At 40.8% G+C, this 19845-nt stretch overlaps 2 protein-coding genes across 2 annotated transcripts; one reads left to right on the forward strand and one right to left on the reverse strand.

The window, feature by feature from the left end:
- Position 1: 1 nt before the first annotated feature.
- psmd1 (proteasome 26S subunit, non-ATPase 1) lies at positions 2-19442 on the reverse strand. Its single transcript, XM_072439468.1, has 25 exons — positions 19283-19442; positions 18809-18852; positions 18418-18491; positions 18103-18272; positions 17818-18026; positions 17592-17735; positions 17300-17526; positions 17143-17203; positions 16937-17065; positions 16758-16846; positions 16592-16670; positions 16346-16519; positions 15649-15760; positions 15368-15564; positions 14710-14805; positions 14336-14400; positions 10254-10368; positions 9179-9295; positions 8989-9091; positions 6411-6580; positions 4367-4459; positions 3951-4037; positions 2437-2736; positions 1632-1782; positions 2-180 (listed from the first exon to the last, which is right to left on the reverse strand). The coding sequence occupies exons 1-24, from the start codon at positions 19296-19298 to the stop codon at positions 1636-1638; spliced, it is 3018 nt and encodes a 1005-aa protein (XP_072295569.1). The 5' UTR covers positions 19299-19442; the 3' UTR covers positions 2-180; positions 1632-1635.
- htr2b (5-hydroxytryptamine (serotonin) receptor 2B, G protein-coupled) lies at positions 11146-14373 on the forward strand. Its single transcript, XM_072439469.1, has 3 exons — positions 11146-11609; positions 12300-12500; positions 12931-14373. Exons 1-3 carry the CDS (start codon positions 11348-11350, stop codon positions 13887-13889), a joined length of 1422 nt encoding a protein of 473 aa, XP_072295570.1. The 5' UTR covers positions 11146-11347; the 3' UTR covers positions 13890-14373.
- Positions 19443-19845: the final 403 nt, after the last annotated feature.

Here is a 19845-nt window from a genome sequence, read left to right on the forward strand (position 1 = left end):
ATATACATCATTTTTTATTGTACGGACAGAAAAATTATACAAGTTTGTTAATGTAAAACACTCTTTATCTCAGAAAAAAAAGGAGCCAGAGCAGGAAAGTAACATGAAAAACGGGAGTGACGTGCGTACTTGGCTACACGGCGGGATATTAACGACGTCCCGACATGTCAGATCAGAGTCCTGTGAAGAAATGGAGACAGAACTTTAGAGACGTGAAACCAAAAAGATCTAAAAGTCATGTTTCTCTAGCGCTGTCACGATGCTAACATTTAAAACTATTAATCCTAAAGGAAAAAGGTAAGTTTCAATACCACAATAACCATTTCAAACAAGAGAATGTAATAAGGATGTGCTCTTATGCTAGTTCTGATATGGATCAAGAGCATTTCATTCCAAGAAAAGTAAAATGTTGTCCTATAAATTAAGTGCTGAAATAAGTATCTAGTTTTGGTATAAAATCGATCGGGAGAGAGTTTTTACCTCTAGTCTTTTATCGTCTGTAAAGCAATGTCAAAATGTGGCTGCACAAAGACGTTTTGGTCTGGAATCAGATCCCGTTTCCCTGATTTCTAAAGGGCGTGGCTGACGGATGGATTAACCAATCAGAGAAACGCATTCGTCTGTTCGTGTCAAAACAAACATGGCGGTTTTTGAGGGGGAAAAAAGGCAACGAAAATAACACGGAAAACTGAGAAACGGAGCGGGTTTCTGCAGTGAACAAGCGAAGCACTGAAACCCTGTAATTCCGAGGAACTTTGACTGTCACGAGAACATTTGCGAGTCAGTTTTCCAGACCCTCCTGCGTTTGAACAGAACATAGACGGGACCGGCAGCTCAGGCAACTGCGTTTACGCAATTAGACCCGACATTGTTCAGATTTAGTTTTGCCTTTCGAAGCAGGAGGCGAACCCCGGCCTGCAATGGAACATGAAACTGGAAAACTCATGACACAGCACACTCTTCAGTCCTAATTTGGTCACCGACACTCCATCGGTCTCCGCGCGTATAGCAGGAATAACGAAGCGCTCGCATACGAGGCCTGGGCACTTCCAACACAAACAGAGCCAGGAATCATTAAGCATCTCCACTCAGAGGTTTGCCCTTCCACCGCTCGGGAACTCCTCTCGACATGTCCCAGTTTAACCCGACAGGACTTTAAACTGATTCTCATTAAGGCAGCGCAACAGTCACGGCTTCACGTTTCCCATTTACAGGTGCCATTTTGTGTATTCTCCATTTAAACGTTACAATAGTAGCTTTGAATTGTTGATTGCTCTGCTCCTTTTTGCTCACGCTGAACCTCAGATATAAAACTACGGAAGATTTACTGTTTTTGAAAGAAATGAAAATCAACAAATGCTGAACGTTTATCATTTATAAGCAAATTAACTCCACAAACTTGTATCTATTGGTGTTAAGTTTAGTTTAATCTGACAGAGAAGGGATTGGACTTTTATGGTTCACCTGGATTGGCCCAGTAATTACACATGAACAAACATAAACCAGGACAAAACATGTGATTGGGCGAATAAAGAAACCAAGAGCACCAAAAGGTACAGGAACTCTCCACTCTTCAGGTTCTTTTGCAGGACGTAAAGACATTAGCCCCGCCCTCGGACAGCTCCACACACCTGCCTACTCGTCGATGTACTCGAAAGGCTCCGGGGGCTCGGGCTCCTGCTCCTCCTCCTCGATCTTTGGGCCGTGAGCGGAGACGGGCTCCACAAGCTCCTCCTCCTCTTCGCTGGTGTCCTTCATGATGATGATCCCGCCGGTGTGAAGCTGCGGACACAAACGGAAACACGACCTTCATTTGGAGAATGTGTTTCTTGGCTTTGAACAGAGCAGTAAATGTCGGACAATTACAGGACAACCATTTGAGTCGTGTAAATATCTGCAGAAGCCCTCAAGACGTGTTCTTAAACCATCTCCATTTGAGTTTTATCTGATTGTAAATATTTATCTGCTTAGAATCACAGACGAATGATACTCTAAAATCCAATGAGCTCAAGTGTAAGTTGCAGGCAAAACAACTTGAGGGAAATGTATCCGTTTGTCCGGCCGTTCAGCTCCAATAAACGTAAAATAAACCCAGGAGACGCTGACCAGATTGAAGTCAAAAACATCAGACTTCCTCCCAATGTGGAAACGGACCCGAAACACGCGATATCCTCGACGCAAAACTGCACCGCGGCCGTCTTTACAGAGCGAGTGCGACAGGGCCTTAAATTTACTGTAGAAAGTTGACATTTACTGCGAGTCTGAGGCGGGGAGAGACGGCCAGGAACAACCGGCTCGGAAAAAGGAAAAACACGGCTGGCATCGCTGGCACTTTCTACCTCGGCCCCAAACCCGATTATTACAGTAAGAGTGGAAATGTGATGGGACATTCTGACACTCTGATGGTGACTTTAATCAAAGTTAAGGTGCGCTCACCGGTTTGAAGGGCTGGTAGCGGCAGGTCTCGGTCATCGTCAGGACTTTGAGCTGAGCCGCCATCACTCGCGCTGGGTTTTCCAGCAGCTGGAAGTTCGGCTCGACCTCCTTCTTCTTCTCCTCGTCCTTCTTCTTCTCGTCGTCCTTCTTCTTCTCTTCATCTTTCTTCTTCTCATCGTCCTTCTTCTTCTCATCGTCCTTCTTCTTCTCTTCGTCTTTCTTCTTCTCCTCGTCCTTCTTCTTCTCCTCGTCCTTCTTCTTCTCCTCGTCCTTCTTCTCCTTTTCAGCCTCGAGGACCTCCTGCAGGCGTGGGCACACATTCAGGCATTACTTAATATCACTGTGATGACATTGTAGACTAGAAAGGGAAATTTGACACCACAATTAGAATAAAAACACGTTAAAATGATTGAAATGCCATTTAAATGTACACAAATACTGGAAAGAAATGAACAAGGCAATGCAAATGGTTTTGGACACCACCATCCCACTCAATTTTGGAATCATGTACTTGGGCCTCAAAACCTCCGCCGTGGACACAGTGGGAGGATCTCTATTGAACATACTCCTGGCAGCTGGGAAGAAGGCCCTCACACAAAAAGGACAGACTCAAATTAAACAAAATGGGCCAAGAAATTTGCAAAATCTTTAATTTGCTCCAACTTGTTGTTGTTGCCACGCCCTTATTTTCTACTTTTACGTCATGTTCTCACTAGTCCAGCTTGTTTGTGTTTTTTCTGTTATTCCGTTTTTTTGTTTTATGTACTAATAAAAAAAATAATCTGCACACATTTTTTCAAAAAGGAAATAAATGCCATTGATCACAATTGAATGAATGAATGAATGAATGAATAGTATAATAAATATCAAGTGGATTTCATGGATTGGGATCATTCTAAAATGCACATTTTAGTATCAATAAAGTGCAGGTGTGTCCTTATTTTGCCAACCCTACGTCACATATTGCTCCGCTTTGTTCACAGAGGTCAAAAAGAACATGCCAAACGGTCCAAACTGATTCATCATCAGATTATCATTCAACAGATTTGAGGGAAACTAAACAATCCGAAACCGTTCGCGCTCGTCCGCCAGCGTTTTACGCCAAAGACGAATCGCACCAAACACGTTACGGGCTGTTGACGGAGGAGCTCCGCGCACTTCCAGAGCGCCGTCATTGCTCGTGTATTTGTGATGGTTTAAGTAACTTGTATTATAGCTAGGGCAATATTTGTTTTAGCTGGAATCCCCCAAAATAAAAAAAGTCTCCTGTCAAAGGCTCGTTTATTCATGTTTTTATTGGCTTCATTTCTCCTTTAGAACAGTCGTGTGCCCTCACTACAGTCACAATATTATGATGTTATGAATACAAAGCTATATAGTTCTTGATTTTATAGTTCTGTCAAGCGTTAAATCAGTTCCCGGTCATAAAACATTTACATTGAAAGGGTTCTCTGTTGGACAAGGCCTTTCTGAAGCTGTTGATTTGAACAAAAACTTTTAAAAAACGGCCTTACCACTTCCATCTTCTCCTCCTCCTTTTCCTTCTTCTCCTTCTCCTTCTTCTTGGCTTTGGCCGTGATGGAAAGAACAGCGGTGGACACCTGCCAGGCACAGACACATTCACCTCGTGTAAGACAATACCGAAGACATCGCCGAGCTCATCTTGCGGACGCGTTTACGAGGCGAGTTTACGAGGCGAGTCGACCGCGGCGTAATCACCGGTGCTACCCGCCGCGCGTTACATTCTGCGCGCCCGTTCGGACCTCTGATGCTACAACAATAAACGCGGTGGGCAGGGAAATGACGGGGCTCCGAGTAAAGGCTCGAAATGATTGGAAAGGCTCGAAATGATTGGAAAGGCTTCACGGACCGTTTACTCAAAGGGGAGAAAATCAAAACAGGCCTTTCGCCGCGAGTGCCCCGTTCTCACCTTCTCCTTCTCTTTTTCCTTGGGAACCTCCAGCGCCGGCGGGTAAGCGAAGGTCGAGGGCTTGCAGTTGGAACGGTACTGAACTTTGGGCATCTGAGAAGAGAAAAACATTTATTATTGACATTTATCACGCACTGTACGGACTTGACTAGTGGCGTTCGCTTAACGTTCAATAACAAATAATCATGCTGTTCTAAAATGAGCCTCTAAAACCAATAATTTAACTTTCTTAAACTAAAATGTGCCCTTTCATTTGACTTTAGAAGACTTTTTTTTGACTGTTCATGATAATTGCAGAGGGAAAAATAAGTGTTGAAAATGTAAATGTTCAATGTTGTCAAGCAAGACGTTAGAATAGACAGATTATTGTTTTGAAGATTCGCAAAATTTGAAAATAGAGTAGTTTATATGATCTAAACTTCCAAATGAGAGTACAACCTGACATTTCTGTACTTTTGTGGGAAATTCTACAGTTATTTCACAATTGCCCGAATTAAACCTCAGCGAATTCATTTAAAAGACCCGTTTTATAACATTTCTCTTTTGGATTGACCACAACATTGTCTGAATATCATAAATATATTGAAGTATTTTTGTGAATATCACTGGCCCCTAATTGAATACTGACAATGAAACAGACAACGTCCTCAGTTCGACAAACTGACAAAACAAAAACTTAAGCCATACACACGGGGAAATACTGACAGTTGTTGACTGTGGAACGCAAAGTTAGGAAGTTCTTTAATCTTGATTTTTTTTCTTTTTAGTATCCCAATAACAATAATCAGATAATAGTGTCAATCCAGCAGAAATGTGTTAAAACATGTCTTTAAATGTGTGAAAAGTCTGTCAAATGAATCACAAGAGCAAAATAGATGAAATATGCCCTTTGTACCCTTATTTTAAAGTTTACAACACGTCCTTCTTTCCCTTTTTGCACATCTCCCAAAAAACATCGTGATATCTACATTTCGATACACATTGCCCACTTCTTTTTCCAGTTTGTAGGTCAAGCTCCGTTTTAAAATCGACTGTGATTGACAGGACAATGTACGTCACAGTCACAGTCCACGATCTCGGAGTTCAGCGGTTTCTCATTGGTCAACAGGTGTGGGCTACTCTCAGACCCGCGCTTGCCCCGTGAAGGTCTTTACACCGCCGTGAATACTCCCGCAGCTGCAGATCATGCGCGCCCAACACTCGAGTGTCCCTGAAGCCGGACGCTGCAGATTAAGCGGAGACAATGGCCGCTGCGCGTTCTTTGCAAAATCGTCCTGATCCTGGGATTACTTTGCGAGTGTCCACATAAGACCGCCGCTGCTAATAAAAGCCGTCACCGATGCTAAATTAGGCCAAATTTGGTCAATCCGTTTGCGGCTCTGGGGGTCTGCGATGTCGAGATGTGATTATCGAAGACATAATAGAATCAGGAGGACTGAAATGAAGGCGTTTTGATCATTTCAGAAGCAATTCAATTCGAAATAGACTTAAACCTAAATGTAAAGTTATCAGTCTGTTTATGTCACATTCACTTTCTTTTATCATTGTTTTATATCACAAAGCTTGTCACTAAAGCTGGTCCGTTTATAGTCAATTAATTGGTCGAGGGCTGATCAAAATGAGTATCGACAGACTTATTTTTTGGAATGTAAAGGATTCATATGTCGAAGAGAGAATTTATTTTGAGTGTTGTATTCATTTTTGGGAGTGAATCTCAGTTTTAACCTGCAGTTTTATAATTAAATACACAGTTTTTAAGTACTTTTCTGTTTGAATGGTTGTTTTGGATGAACGCCCGTGCAGTTGTCGTCTTGAGAGTGTTGTTTTGGGTCCGAAAAACGGTCAGATTAAAGAGATATGGAATCGTTTTGATAGCTTCTGCCACGCCCGATTTCAATCAACAAATAGTTCAGCGGGGCATGTTTTTCATTCGTCGACTAAACCCTGCTGGTCACACTTGAGAAATGGTTATGTATTTCGACAATGTGCAGAAAAGTGAAGATTTGAAACTGAAATTCCTGACGACTGTGAGGCCCAACGTCACCTTGAGGTCTTTGTTGAGGCCGATGATGGCGGTGGGCGTGAAGGCCAGGGACAGGAAGTGCGACAGTGGGAACCAGAACCAGAACTGTGTGAAGACGAGCAGGCCCACCACCGACGGCATGTGGGTGTGGCCCGTCCTGGACTGCAGCGAGATGGTCACGTTACGCCCGCCTGCGCAGAAAAACAAAGGCTCTTTATCTCAGCTTACAGGCTCAAAATGTAATGATAAACGACATTGATAATAGTAATTTAGAATTGTATACGGCAATTTTAGCCCAAAAATTCACCCAAATGTAAAGAACTTTTTTTTTCTTCATCTGGCTGTTTTTGTTACATTAAACATTATTTTGTTTGTTTTTTAGAAGAAGTTACAGTAAGTTTAGTACAGCCAGTCACAAACTTGAGGAATTAGAACATAGAAGTAGAACCACAGGAAGGAGAGAAATGTAAAGATTTCACCGTTTGGTCACAGTCTCAATAATCATGAGTAATTGTTAAATCAAGTTTTTCTCAATATTAAATCTTAAAACTCAAATTTGATATTGTGACCGACATCCCTAGTGTGTGCCACGCCTTTAACCACTACACCACCAGCGACAACCAACACACCAACAAAATTAGCACAAAAAGTAATTAGAAATAAGAAATTCCACAACCCATTTATCTTATTGCTTTAAGCTTCAAGTTTTTGCCATTCAAAATATAAGAAAGTTTAGTTTCATTGTTAATTGCCATGACAACAGTGCCCATGGATGTCCTTTTATGGCTCTATGACTACAGCAATTTTTGAGGTCTTTTTTAATTTGGGCACGTTACATTACACTATTTTAGCAAAACTCTTCTGCCTCGTTACTGTAACTCTCCCTGAAAAGATTTACAACTTTATATCATCGTTTACCCTAATTTGAATGACTCACGTCTCATGTTTTAGTGTTTAATTCAGTTTCTCAGCTTTTTTTTTTCAAACGTCTTATCGCTTTAACCAACATAAAAAGGATGGACGGCTGCAAAAGGAAAAAGGGAAAAGGAAGGGAGGGACTAAAAACAGGAGGCAACGGGACATGTCATCTTTGAGATACTGAGACATAACCCTTAATCGAGCCGTACAATACAGGTGATGGCTCAAATATGTGGCCACCCAAACTGATATGCGGACACAATACCAGATAAATCAGTTCCTTTTGTCCTGCCTTGCACTTTCTGTCTCCTGAGGTCAATGAAAGCACATATCGGCACGCTCGTGTGTTCAGAGCTGGAGACTAACTCCGCTCCACAGATGAACAATGGCCAGAATGAGTCACTGCCCTTCAGTTTACAACATGTGGTAATGAGAGTCGAGAGCTCCAGAGTCTCTTTGAGCTCTCCGCCTTTCACAGCTTTTACGCCTTCTTCTTCTTCAAAAAAAAAAAAAAAAAAAAAGATACAGCGACAAAACTCCAGCTTTCTGAAGGCACTGGCTCGTGTTCATGTGGGAGAGCAGCAGAAAGGAGAGCGGCGCAGAGACGAGAGAAAACATTTCCTACGTAATGAGCAGCAGCGATCATGAAACTGCACTCTAATGGTTTCCGCCCGTCAAATTATACACAATTACTGCTGCACCTCGAAAACACCTTATCCTCCTCCTAAGAGGCAGAGCACGATACTTAGCCGTGTGGTTAAAAGAGCAGCCCAGGTTAAAAACACGTCAGCACTTCCAATGTGTTCTGAATAAAGTCACGGTCCAGACATCAAATCGTGCAACGTTTGTGAGCAGCGAGACGGTCTCTATATTTCTTAAACGTGTGCTTTGTACTCCAGACACGCTTCTCTGCGCAACACCTGAGAGTGCATTTTGACAGGAGTATGTAAACAGAACTGGTTTCCTTCTGGTGCAGAGCTGCGTTTGTGTTAGCGCTGCTGGGACTTTCTACGTTTGTGTAATGTGTATACATGCGACGGTGGGCGTGTGTGCTCGATCCGCGTGTGATAATGAGCAGCTCCGTGGACCTCTCACACTCGCAGCAAAAAGGCAGAGTCCGCAAACACAGACGCAATCGGAAAGCACGGTAATTGCCGAAGGAAACCGATAGGGCTGCGTGTCGTGGCGCAGAGCGGGGCGTTTCATTCAGCGCATGGGGTGGTCAACTCTGGAGAGCAAGAGCTAGTCAAATTTAAAAGGACAAATATTATGCATTATTTCTACTGGTATTAGCCTCGGTACATTTACTTTGGCATCTCATGTTTTAGAATAACAAGAAATAATTCTTTACAAAAAGCCAAAATGCTTCAGGTCATGCTGGCTTTTCTCACACCATGAATTGAGTTTGGACTCCATCTACTGGCTTCAGAGGGAATTGCATGAGAGGAATAAATGCTAGCGTGGCGTTGACGTGCTAATGCAGCCACACAGTTGTAATAAACGTGATTTAACAGCAGTTAGAAGATATCGGAGCTCGACAAATGACGTAACAAATCTGGTGTTAGTGTTTTTGACGCTAAGGCCTGAATAAAATCTGGTCAAGCCCCATTAACTTCAGTTGTCCTACAATACTCTAATTGGCTGATGTAAAGAGTAAAGCAAATTTGAGGTGAATACAAACCTGCATCGAGGATTCCCTGGGCGAGGATTGCACCAAATTTGGCCATTACGTCGTCATGCTTGTCGTTGATCACCTTTGCATACAGCTGCCTGAACTGGTTGACCTAAAAAGGGCAAAGTGTGTTCAACCATGTGTGACACGGAACATTTCTACAACTTTAGGGTCAGTGTGGATGTAAAGGAGCAGTTACCTTTGGGCAGGTGACTTCAGTTTGCTGGATCATGATGAGCGCTGAGGCGATAAGTGCTCCTTGTCTCACGTAGTTGACCGGGTCGTTGGTCATGGGCTCCAACAGATTGATTGCCTCCTGATGGTGTACGCCCATAATAGGGACATGATTAGTTTAACTGTAAACCAGTTTAATTGTAGCGACACAAATGGCCAAAGAGATTTTAAATAATTCATTCGTACGGACAGTATTATGTGCAAACACAAACAATGAATGGATTCTGAAATGTTTATTTCATATTTTATCAAAACGTCAGACTCGAGTTTAAAACGCAGAAAGGGATATTACGAGAAACAGCCAGTATTAATGACATTAGCGTCATATCTGGTTGCCCGGGACGACCGAGCACAGGCCCTGGTTTCTACGTTTCCGCTCATAACAATTGTGGACAGAGCCGTGAAAAGAGCAGTGCCTCCATTGAAAAGTATTTGTTTGCGCTGCGATGTAATTATTGTAACATGTGCCACTAAACTCGAGAGGCCAAGAATCGGGAAGAAACAAGAGCGGCAAAATAAACAATTCCCTCAGTTTTCATGTCTCAGTGGAAGCAGCTGGGCCACAGCGAAGTGGAGCCGCACGATAATAGAAATGATTGCAATACGGCTGTTAAATGCTGCAAAAACTACATTGTAATATACTTTGACACGATCATTCCGGTTGGATTAAGACAAAAAAACGTAACATACCTTAGATATAAGTCAAACTATTTCACTATTAAACTTGTTAATGTTAATGTAAAGTGTTAATTTTAAATACAGTATATTTCTGTTGGATGAAGGATCTTATATCTAGTTCTTGTTGCAATATATCACAGAAACCCTCTAGTAATTGAATTGATTTGATCTCATAGTAAATACACACATTTACAGTACTGGATTCACCAAAACTGTACCATCTTCACGTATACGTAAAGAAAATACAGAGTTTTAAAAAAGGTGTGAAAGATATACCCCCGATTTACATAACCATTACATTAAACGCAAACATAAAATGAACCGACTTGTGTGCTAGATTAAAAGGCAGGGAGGGGGTTTACCTTGTTGCCCGTTCCAGCACAGCAGATGCCCAGCGCCATGGCAGCTCCACAGCGCACATGAGGGTTGTAGCTCTCAGACAGAAGGGACACCACACTGGGGCATTGCTCTGGCGTCCTGGAAAGAGATATATTTATGGAATATGAACAACAAGAGCTAAACTACAAACTGTTTTAAGTTGTTGACTTCTTGGAGCATGAAAAAAACCCAAAACATTCACATTCTCTGCACAAAACTACAGCAATTATTACTTCACTCACGGAGAGAGCAGAAAGTGACAAATCCGAACAGTGGAGTTGGGGAAATTACCTCCCAGACTCTTTGGCACGTCGCCAGAAAAAAAGCCCGTCATCCGTTTAGTGCAAAGCCCGAGTCAAAGGCAGGAGCAGGGGGCGGAGAAGACGTGAGCTCCAGACGTGAGACGGGATCCTGCTCAGATGCTGCCAGAGGAGAACGGGGAGCGCAGCGGAGGAGCTGGGACGGCTGAATCGTTTAAAAGCTGTGACCGCGGAGGTGATGCAGAACAAAACCGGGGCTTCATCCAAAATGTGGAAGCAAAACAAATTCCACATCACGGACCGCTTCAAACGTGGACAGATTTAGGCGTCTCCGAGTGAGGGCATTTTCTGTTGCATTTCTCTTTGGAAGCTGAGGAATATAACGTTGGTGCAGGTTTTCGAAGAAGCAAAAAGAAAGTTGATTTGTCTGCTTCTTATTTTGGGGTGAGAAACTTTAAAGAATGCTAATTTTGAAGTCCTTAACAAGTCTGAATGCTTTTCCTTTTTAGGTCAAATAAATGTCTTAAAATAATATGAGCATTTCTCCTTTTACAGGTGTGGGATACTAAGTCGCAGACAGGGACCAGAAAATACTAAAGGAAAACACAACATTTGGAAACTGGACATTGCGATGATCACCTTATTTTTGGATGATTACACAGAGACACGAGGTGCTGATCTTTATAAAGGATGTAGCATTGATTGCAGAGTGTGTTGGGCCTGTGTGACACGGTGACCATGCCATACAACACATTTGAAGCAGCAGAAAGCTCCACGCCTCAAGCCGCGCTCGGACCTGCCATTCACCCTGCAGTAATATGTCTCAGTCAGAGGCGGGTACACTCACGCCCAACAGCTCCAGTGCAGGAGACCACCCTGGGACTGGGCCACAATGGGCCGCCCTCCTGATAGTCATGGTCATTATTCCGACGATTGGAGGGAACATTTTAGTCATTCTTGCAGTGTCACTTGAGAAAAAGCTGCAGAATGCCACAAACTATTTCCTGATGTCTCTGGCAGTGGCAGATCTGCTCGTGGGGCTTCTGGTGATGCCCATTGCCCTGGTCACGGTTCTCTACAGTAAGTTTCACAGCACAAACCTTAAGGTCCGTGTCTCACTGGCAAAGAATCAAGATTTGGCCTTAACATCAGGCATCTGTTTTATCAATGTACTTCTACTGCACTACCGCCTCTACAGCCTCAAACACCCACAAAATAAAAGAGCAATGGTCAAGACTCAAAATAATTATGAAAATGTATGCTAAGAATATGTTATTGTAACCACTTGCAAAATATAACTTACTGAAAAAAATAATTACAATAATTTATTTTAAAGGATGTGTTAAATGTAATAAATAAATACAATTACAGTATTGAACAACTGGTACAAAATGGGATTGAGTTAGTGGTTAACTACATTTGCAAACAGACTTTTTGTTAGTTTCTTTGTGGCCATTGGCATAAAAGACAGTTTAAGTCCAGCACCCAAAATAAACATTACTGCTGAGAATAGTCTCCATATATGCATCAAGCCTTTAGTTTTATAAACATTTAGCAAAGCCCATTTTATTCCAGGAAAGTTATTTCTCTAGAAGCTAAACAAAAATCAATCTTGATGTGTGGTATTTTCATAAGTGTGATAGTTTAAGGGCTTTAAAAGGCTTAGTTTATTCCTATTATTTTAGAATTAAAGGGGCTAGTTTCACCATAGAAATGTGCATGTAAAATGTTATAATGGATGAAATGTTATCTTTTACTATTCCATATTAGACTCAGAGTGGCCTCTTCCAGAGTTCGTCTGTCCCATCTGGCTCTTCCTGGATGTGCTGTTTTCTACAGCATCCATCATGCACCTCTGTGCTATCTCACTGGACAGATACATCGCCATCAAGAAGCCCATTCAACACAGTCAAAACAAGTCCAGAGCCAAGGCCTTGGTGAAGATTGCACTGGTGTGGCTAATATCAATTTGTAAGCATAAGACTTTATATACAACCCTCTAGGGCTGCACCATTGTGGGGAAAAACAGATTCTTGTGTTTTTTCAAGCATTGCAATCTAATTTGCAATTTGTTGTTTTCAAATCAAGCTTCAGTTCACAGAGCACAGTGAAACACATGACATTTGAGCATATGAATACATGAAATATGAAGGGTTAGCAAGTTCCCCATAAGACAGGATTGTTGGAGATTCTATGACATGAATAATTGCAATAATTCAAATTGAAATTTTAATTGAATAATTGTGAATCTCAACATTTTTCTTTGAGACAATATACGTAGCAGCAGAAAAGAAAGACGTTTGATCTGAAATTAATTGGTATCCGTAAATGGAAAGTGTGAGCATGTGAAATATGTATAAATATCTATTCAAGCATAATAGCAACTGCTTTTGTTTTCCAGGTATTGCCATGCCGATACCGATTAAGGGACTTCAGAATTACCCTCTTTCCAACAACATCACATTTAACAATAACCACTCGTGCCTGCTGAAGACTGATACTTTTAAAGAGTTCATTATGTTTGGATCTTTAGCAGCGTTCTTTATTCCACTGACAATCATGATGGTGATCAATCTCCTCACAGTCCAAGTGCTACGTAAAAAGGTTCATCTGCTGAGGTCCAGAGTGACTCAGCGACTCAGCTATTCTAATGTGTCAACAGTGTTTCAAAGGGAACATCCCGGGAGTGTCAATGCATCTCAGACGGAGCAAATGTTTGACCTCAGGTTGCCCTGGTTACAAGAAAAGTTCAATGCCGGGCCCTTACAATCGTCTGCAGGTGAAGAGGTGCCCATCCGCAGAATGTCCACTATGGGCAAAAAGTCAATGCAAACTCTGAGCAATGAACAGCGCGCCTCAAAGGTTCTAGGCATTGTCTTTCTACTGTTTGTAGTGATGTGGTGCCCTTTTTTCATCACCAACATCACCTCTGTTCTGTGCACCAGCTGTAACATGAACCTAATCGCCAGCCTCATGGAGATCTTTGTGTGGGTTGGCTATGTGTCTTCGGGCATCAACCCTTTGGTGTACACGCTGTTCAACAAAACATTCAGGGAGGCATTCACACGCTACATCACATGTCAATACAGGAACTACGGGCCTCAAATACCAGGAAGGCCGCCACTCTCCTCCAACACAGAAAGAACCCTCACACGGATGTCGTTTCAATCCACAGTGGCTGAAAACTCAACATTGCTCATGAAACATGGAATGAGGAACGGCATTGGAGTCAGCTACCAAAGCACACTGAGGTGCAGACAGGCAACAAGTCAGGCGGCTGCTGCTGCTGTGGTTTTGGACGCATTGCTCCTGACTGAAAATGTGGATTGTAAACATGAGGTACATGTCAGCTGTGTGTAGTTCCAGTAAAACAAGTCACATTGTGGAAAAAGAATCATCTGTTTTTAATAAGGCCAGACATAAATCAGCCTTTGTCCTTTTTTAGAAATGCATTTTGTATAAATCCCAAGTTGAAAAAGTAAAATGAGCAATTCATCCTTTTACTCAATTACAAACTATGCTGCAGAAACAAATCACTGAAGATTATGACTTTGGTAAGGTTTGTATTGTGTGCTGGAGGGAATGTGTTTTAGTCTGGGTTATAGTCTTTGTAAACAAAACAAAAAAAACTTTATATTCAGTTTCTTGCAGCCATTTGATCATACAACCATGTATGCTCTATAGAAGTTTACAAAGCAATAGTTTAATAGTGATATGAAATTCAACAAGACTGGACCACTCGGTAACGGATTCTTGCATTTGGCGGTGGAATTAAAACATTATTGTGCACATTAAAAAGATCTTACCTGAACAAGATAAAGCCAATAGACTCCACAGCTGCTCGCCGGACATCATCGTTCACGTCACTTACCTAAAAGAACAAAAGGCTTATTATTCTCAGTAGTGTATGAGGAGACCACCACCTACTGGACAATGGGTTAATGTGACAAAACATTCATCTTGCTCAGAGCCTGACCAGAAAAGTTTTGGGTCATACAGTACATAAAATAATATTTACAGGGATAATTACTCCCACAAATGAATAGCAATAACTCCATGAATCAAAACAGCGGGACTTTTATTTACAAGGTTCAGGGCGCAGGAACACTTCTGTTTAGTTTAGCTTTTGCCAGCACAATAAACCTGTCCTGCTTGAAATGGTCAAACAGGAGGCACTCACAGCGACGTGCAGCAGGCGTCTTATGGCCTTGTTGTTTCCCGAGCCACAGTAAGCCATGCCAACGCTGTACATACCGGAGCGCCTCAGAATAGGATCCTAGCAAAGGGAGAAAACGACAAGTTCATAATGAAACAAACAAGTTTAATGTGGTGCTCTTTACTCCTGTTAAGGGCTTTGTATGTGCCAATTGTACCAGAGGGGCAGGTTTAGGCCCACTTTGGAGCAGATATATTGCTACAGAAAATTAAAAATAACAATTATATTAAAACTATATTAAGCCCCTGACAAAGAGGGTAATCCCCTTAGTGGATAGAACCCTTAGTGAAATGTACATTATTGTTTAAAAAAGACATGAGCTACAACAAATAAGCAGAATGAAATTTAGCACGCACATCTACAGCTCAAATAACTTCAAATGACTATTGCAAAAAATAATAATTATTACAATGTACACTCAATATAGATTAAAGTTTTGAGCCCCAAAATTCATTGTTTTATCCAGGATATAATATCAAAAGATTCCGATAATATTGTGTACGCATGTTGTTCACTTACATATACAAAAAAGGGTTTAAGGTGATATTTCTGGGCTTCTTGATTAATTTAACTGAACGATAAGGCGATATCGTAATGATTGAGACAGGTCTTATCTGATTACCTTGTCCCTACACAGACTCTCTATAAGTGTATCCGCCTCCTCCATACGTCCATACATGACCATAGCGATGCCCACGGCCAGGCCACGCAGGATCTTCTCGTGCTGCGTCTCCTGAGCATAGCCGACCATGTCCTCGATGGCCTGGGCAGACTTTGAGCCCAGCATAACGAGACCCAGGGCCAAACCTGCCGCTTCACCTGGAGGCACAATCGGATATAAAACATTACATATCTATCTCTAAAGTGTAACGCTGACATGACACCGTTGCGTCGCCTCCTCACCGGTGACGGCGTCGTCCTGGTAGAGGTTTGACTTGAGCAGGTCATAAACATCCTGCCTCGCTGTTCCCAGAGCAGCCAAACCGAGACCCAGGGCACCGCCGTGACGAACAATCTGTGAGATACAAACATTTACAAAAGAGATTAAACTAGGGCCGATAATTTGTTCAGTTAATTAGACCCTTTAAAAAGTTTGACGTGATTTCAATGGCGAAATCACAATTTATCATAAAATATGAAAAATCAAGGTGGTTTTGAAAAGAAAATACACTCATACATATCAAATATCTGGTTTAAAACACATTTACTAGTGAATTTTACACTACATTTAGGAAAAATACTGATTTTTTAGATTTTAGAGAACAAATACTCAAATAATAAGAGGTCAAATACAATTTTGAGGCTAAAAAAATCTGACATTTTGACCCTGGAAATCCAAACTTGCTTAATTTTGACTTAAATCCATAAGCATTTGAATTGAATGCTAGTTTATTGTTGAAATGGTGCTTGTTTAAGGCTGTGAGTTCAAATCCTGACGCTAGAGCTTTCCTGCCTAATAAAGCCTTTGTGATTAAAAAAAATTATAATAATTTAATTACATTATGGTCTACTCCAGTTTCATCTATTTTAGACATCTTTAAACATTCTGACGACATAATATTTTAAAATGCATATTAGAAATTGAGTAAAGATAACTTACATCATTGCTGGCATTTTTAAGTTGACCAAGCAAATAGTCGATGATGTCACCCCCGTGGTTTGCATGAATGAGTCCCAGAGCATAAAGCCCACCTCCCTCCTGATAGGCCGAGCCAGGAGAGGTGTCTTTTGGCAAGTATGTGGCCATTAACTGAAGTGCCTCTTTCTCATGACCCTGGATACAAAAGGTTCTTTAGCCAAACAATTAAAATACAGTTCAGAAGCGTTGACTGTCACATTGTCATACTTTGTGGATCACACCAAGACTTGCTGTTGCTGTGAATTTTGCCCAGTTAGTGGCTCTGGCCAACCATTCCAAGTTTTCCCTTAAAAAAACAAATAAAAAGGTTTGTGTGTCACGTGACCGTTCATCGATAATTCTAATGTTATAATCATCACTTTTGTATAGTTACCTGAGGAACTGGTCACTTGTGGTTCCCGTGTGCATAAAAGAATTGGCGATAACTGTGGCTGTGTGGCAAACGGAATTTCGAACTGCGTCCTGCAATGTATAAGAAAAAATGGAACATTTACAACATTGACGCATCAGAGCAAAGACAAGAGCACACATAGTTTGTTAGCCTTGAATTACTTTTGTGTTTTTCAGTATCATTAAATCTGTGTTGTTGTTTCGAATTAGAAACTGCAAATGTAACTCAATAGCCATCTCTCCGCTCAGAATTTTGATCATCTTGGCATTCTGGTCCTTAGGCTCATCTTTCTACAAGACAAAGCGGAACAATAAATTAAATCAAAAAAATATTTTAATAACATTTGCTATTTACAAAGTAAGCTTACTGAATCTGCAGGTTTTCCAGCCGGGGAACTTCCTGGCTTTTCATCAGTTTCCATTGCCTCACTGTCTCAAAAACATGCACATGTTCAGATTAATACATTTGCAATGATTAATTAAATGACTTGCATGAGGATTATATATATTTTTTTATCTTTTCACCTGTCTTTGTCTGATGTTGGCACTGTGCCTGTGTTGGTAGATCCAGGAACAGATGGGATAGGAGTCCCAACTGTGCGAAGATTCTGAATCACAGAGGAGAGGAACTGCTGGCTGGCACTCTCATAAAGATCAAAACAAATCTGATAAGCCATCAGCAGGTTGTCCTCTTTCACCAGTTTCTCCAAAATGTCACTCACGGCCTGAGGGTCATCTAGGAAAATCAGGCACTAGGAAAAAAAATAATTAGTGTGTAATTAAAAATAGGTTTTGTAAGAAGCAAATATAAAGATACCTGGCAAACGTTAATGAAGTCCGGCTTTTCCAAATTCATATAGAGTTTAACCAGGACACGTAGTACTTCATTACGAAACTTCTTGTTTTGCATCAAGGACATGCAAACCTTCAAACTATAGGCAAGAAGGGCGCTCACATCGCTCTGCATGACATAGATACATGACCATTTGTGTCAAAATCCAATAAATAAATGTCCAATCAACTGTTTGATAAAAATAGCTGACCGATTCCAAGATGGTCTTTTCAAACATATCAAGACGTCTTGTTTCCAAGGCAATGCCAATGGCTTGCTTGTACTTATGGTCATCAAGGCAACGCAAAAACATTTTGTTGACAATTCCCTCAAGGCGGGGATCAATGCTTTTCTTCTCTTCATCCTCTGGCATTTCAGCATTCTCCACTCGCAACTTTGTGTAGTGATCAATGCATTTGGCTAAAAAATTAAATGAAATAAAAAGTTTTGCCACAAGTGATTTTCAGAGTTGGAAACTTGTTCTACTGGGACTCACCGATGATGGTCTCCACATATTCAGACTCATCAGATACATTGAAGAGATCTCCAGCTCCAAGAGCGTAGTTCAGCGACTCCTCAAACGCTCCCAGGTGATAAAAGACCTTTGAGGCCACAAGGGCAGCAAATTCTCTACTATGGAATGATTCATCTTCATACAACACCTCACTGGAAAAAGCATTACAATAAAAAAGGTATAAACAATGGTACCGGTTCTTGATAAAAAGATACATTAAAAGACACAATAATTACAAACATAAAACTATTAATAAAAATCTCTCATTGCTTGCCCACATTTGCAACGAATACTTACATTTTGTCGACTGATCCTGAAATTTCAGCCCAAAAATCGTTGACTACGGCATCCAATTTATGAAGGGCAAACTCCTACAAAAGAAACAATAAACTGAATCCACTGAAACTGATCTTAAACTTCATGTTTGAACTACTTTTTGTAGTTTACATTTCTCATTTGAAAATTCCAGATTTAGTTTATTATTAAATGTTTTTTTCAATTACATTATAAATCAGATGTTACATCATCAGATTAGTATAAGTAGTGTTCAAGGAATTACGCAAGTAAAGTCATAATATTTTGATGTAACGTTACTTTTACATGAGTACAATTTTGGATACCACATTTCAGTCAAAGTTCCACAATATCAATCAACAAATTATATTTAAAGACATTGTATCAATAATACCTTGAGCTGTGGCTCATCTTCATCAAGAAGCGAAATAATCCCAGCTGGAATAAATCAAGTATACACACTTAAAAACAAAATGTTTATAATAAACCTCAGGTCTAATCACTGGAAGCCTCTTTAAACGGATACACACAACATATTGATTTAACGTAATTTACGTAGCTATCCAGTCGAAGAAGTCCTCAATCTAAAGCGACAACGTAGATTCAGAATTAGAACTAGCACTGGGATGTAGGAAAATATAAACCGCATTAACAACAACGACTACGACTGCTCCTACTATCAGTTAAAACACGCATCATCAAGTTGTATTGGGTCAAGTGAGGGCGTCAAAAATGACCTGTAAGAGTAATTCTGACAGTAAACATGTTGTTATTAGCCTAGCATCAATGCGCTGTGTGACTCAGCTGTATCAATGGGTGCTAACGTTAGCTAAACCGGCCAACAAAAATACATCTTTAAAATATTTACCGGCTGAAGTAATCATGGTTCAATGTCCCTCTGACCCGCGTCTGGGGTTACGTTTTAAAACTCGTAGAAGATTTTAGATCACAAAAAAGAGAAATGTTTTACAGAATTTACAAGAACAGGACATCTGACGCTGCTAACTTCTTTTTTGTCTGATGTCAAGGGAAGGCCCCCTGTAAAGGTCCTCAACATAGGCTGTCCTCATTCATGCCTCATCATAAATTAAAAGTAAGCAAATATTTCGTAACCTGCTCAAATGTTAGATAGGCAAAATACACATCATTTAATAAGGAGTGCTTATTGAATTTTAACAGGGCTAGAAATATGCGTATTTCATTAATAATATGTCCAAATATGAACAGGCGTAATTTACGGCTGATTCTTTAAGTCTTGCTGTAAATGTCAAATCACTGTTGACTTGTTTTGGAATAAACATTTTCAAGGAGCACAGCCACTTATGCCACGTATGAACTACAATGTATTAAATTAATTTATACTTTTGCCATTGGTGCACAATTTTATAAAGGCTATATGGAGAGAATTACCTTTAGATAACTGAGTGAATT

Source organism: Eucyclogobius newberryi, unplaced genomic scaffold, assembly GCF_026437365.1.
Source record: "Eucyclogobius newberryi isolate DKJ021-1_F unplaced genomic scaffold, fEucNew1.0.hap1 SCAF_9, whole genome shotgun sequence".
Taxonomy (NCBI): domain Eukaryota; kingdom Metazoa; phylum Chordata; class Actinopteri; order Gobiiformes; family Gobiidae; genus Eucyclogobius; species Eucyclogobius newberryi.

Bases quoted from the DNA above. Each gene is read 5' to 3' on its own strand.
- htr2b (XM_072439469.1), top strand. From the start codon at position 11,348: ATGTCTCAGTCAGAGGCGGGTACACTCACGCCCAACAGCTCCAGTGCA. The intron at 11,610-12,299 runs GTAAGTTTCACA...ATTCCATATTAG, and splicing joins CCTGGTCACGGTTCTCTACA to ACTCAGAGTGGCCTCTTCCA. The intron at 12,501-12,930 runs GTAAGCATAAGA...TTTGTTTTCCAG, and splicing joins GGTGTGGCTAATATCAATTT to GTATTGCCATGCCGATACCG.
- psmd1 (XM_072439468.1), bottom strand. The intron at 16,847-16,936 runs GTAATTCAAGGC...TATACATTGCAG, and splicing joins TGATACTGAAAAACACAAAA to GACGCAGTTCGAAATTCCGT. The intron at 9,296-10,253 runs GTAAACCCCCTC...GTACACCATCAG, and splicing joins GTGCTGGAACGGGCAACAAG to GAGGCAATCAATCTGTTGGA.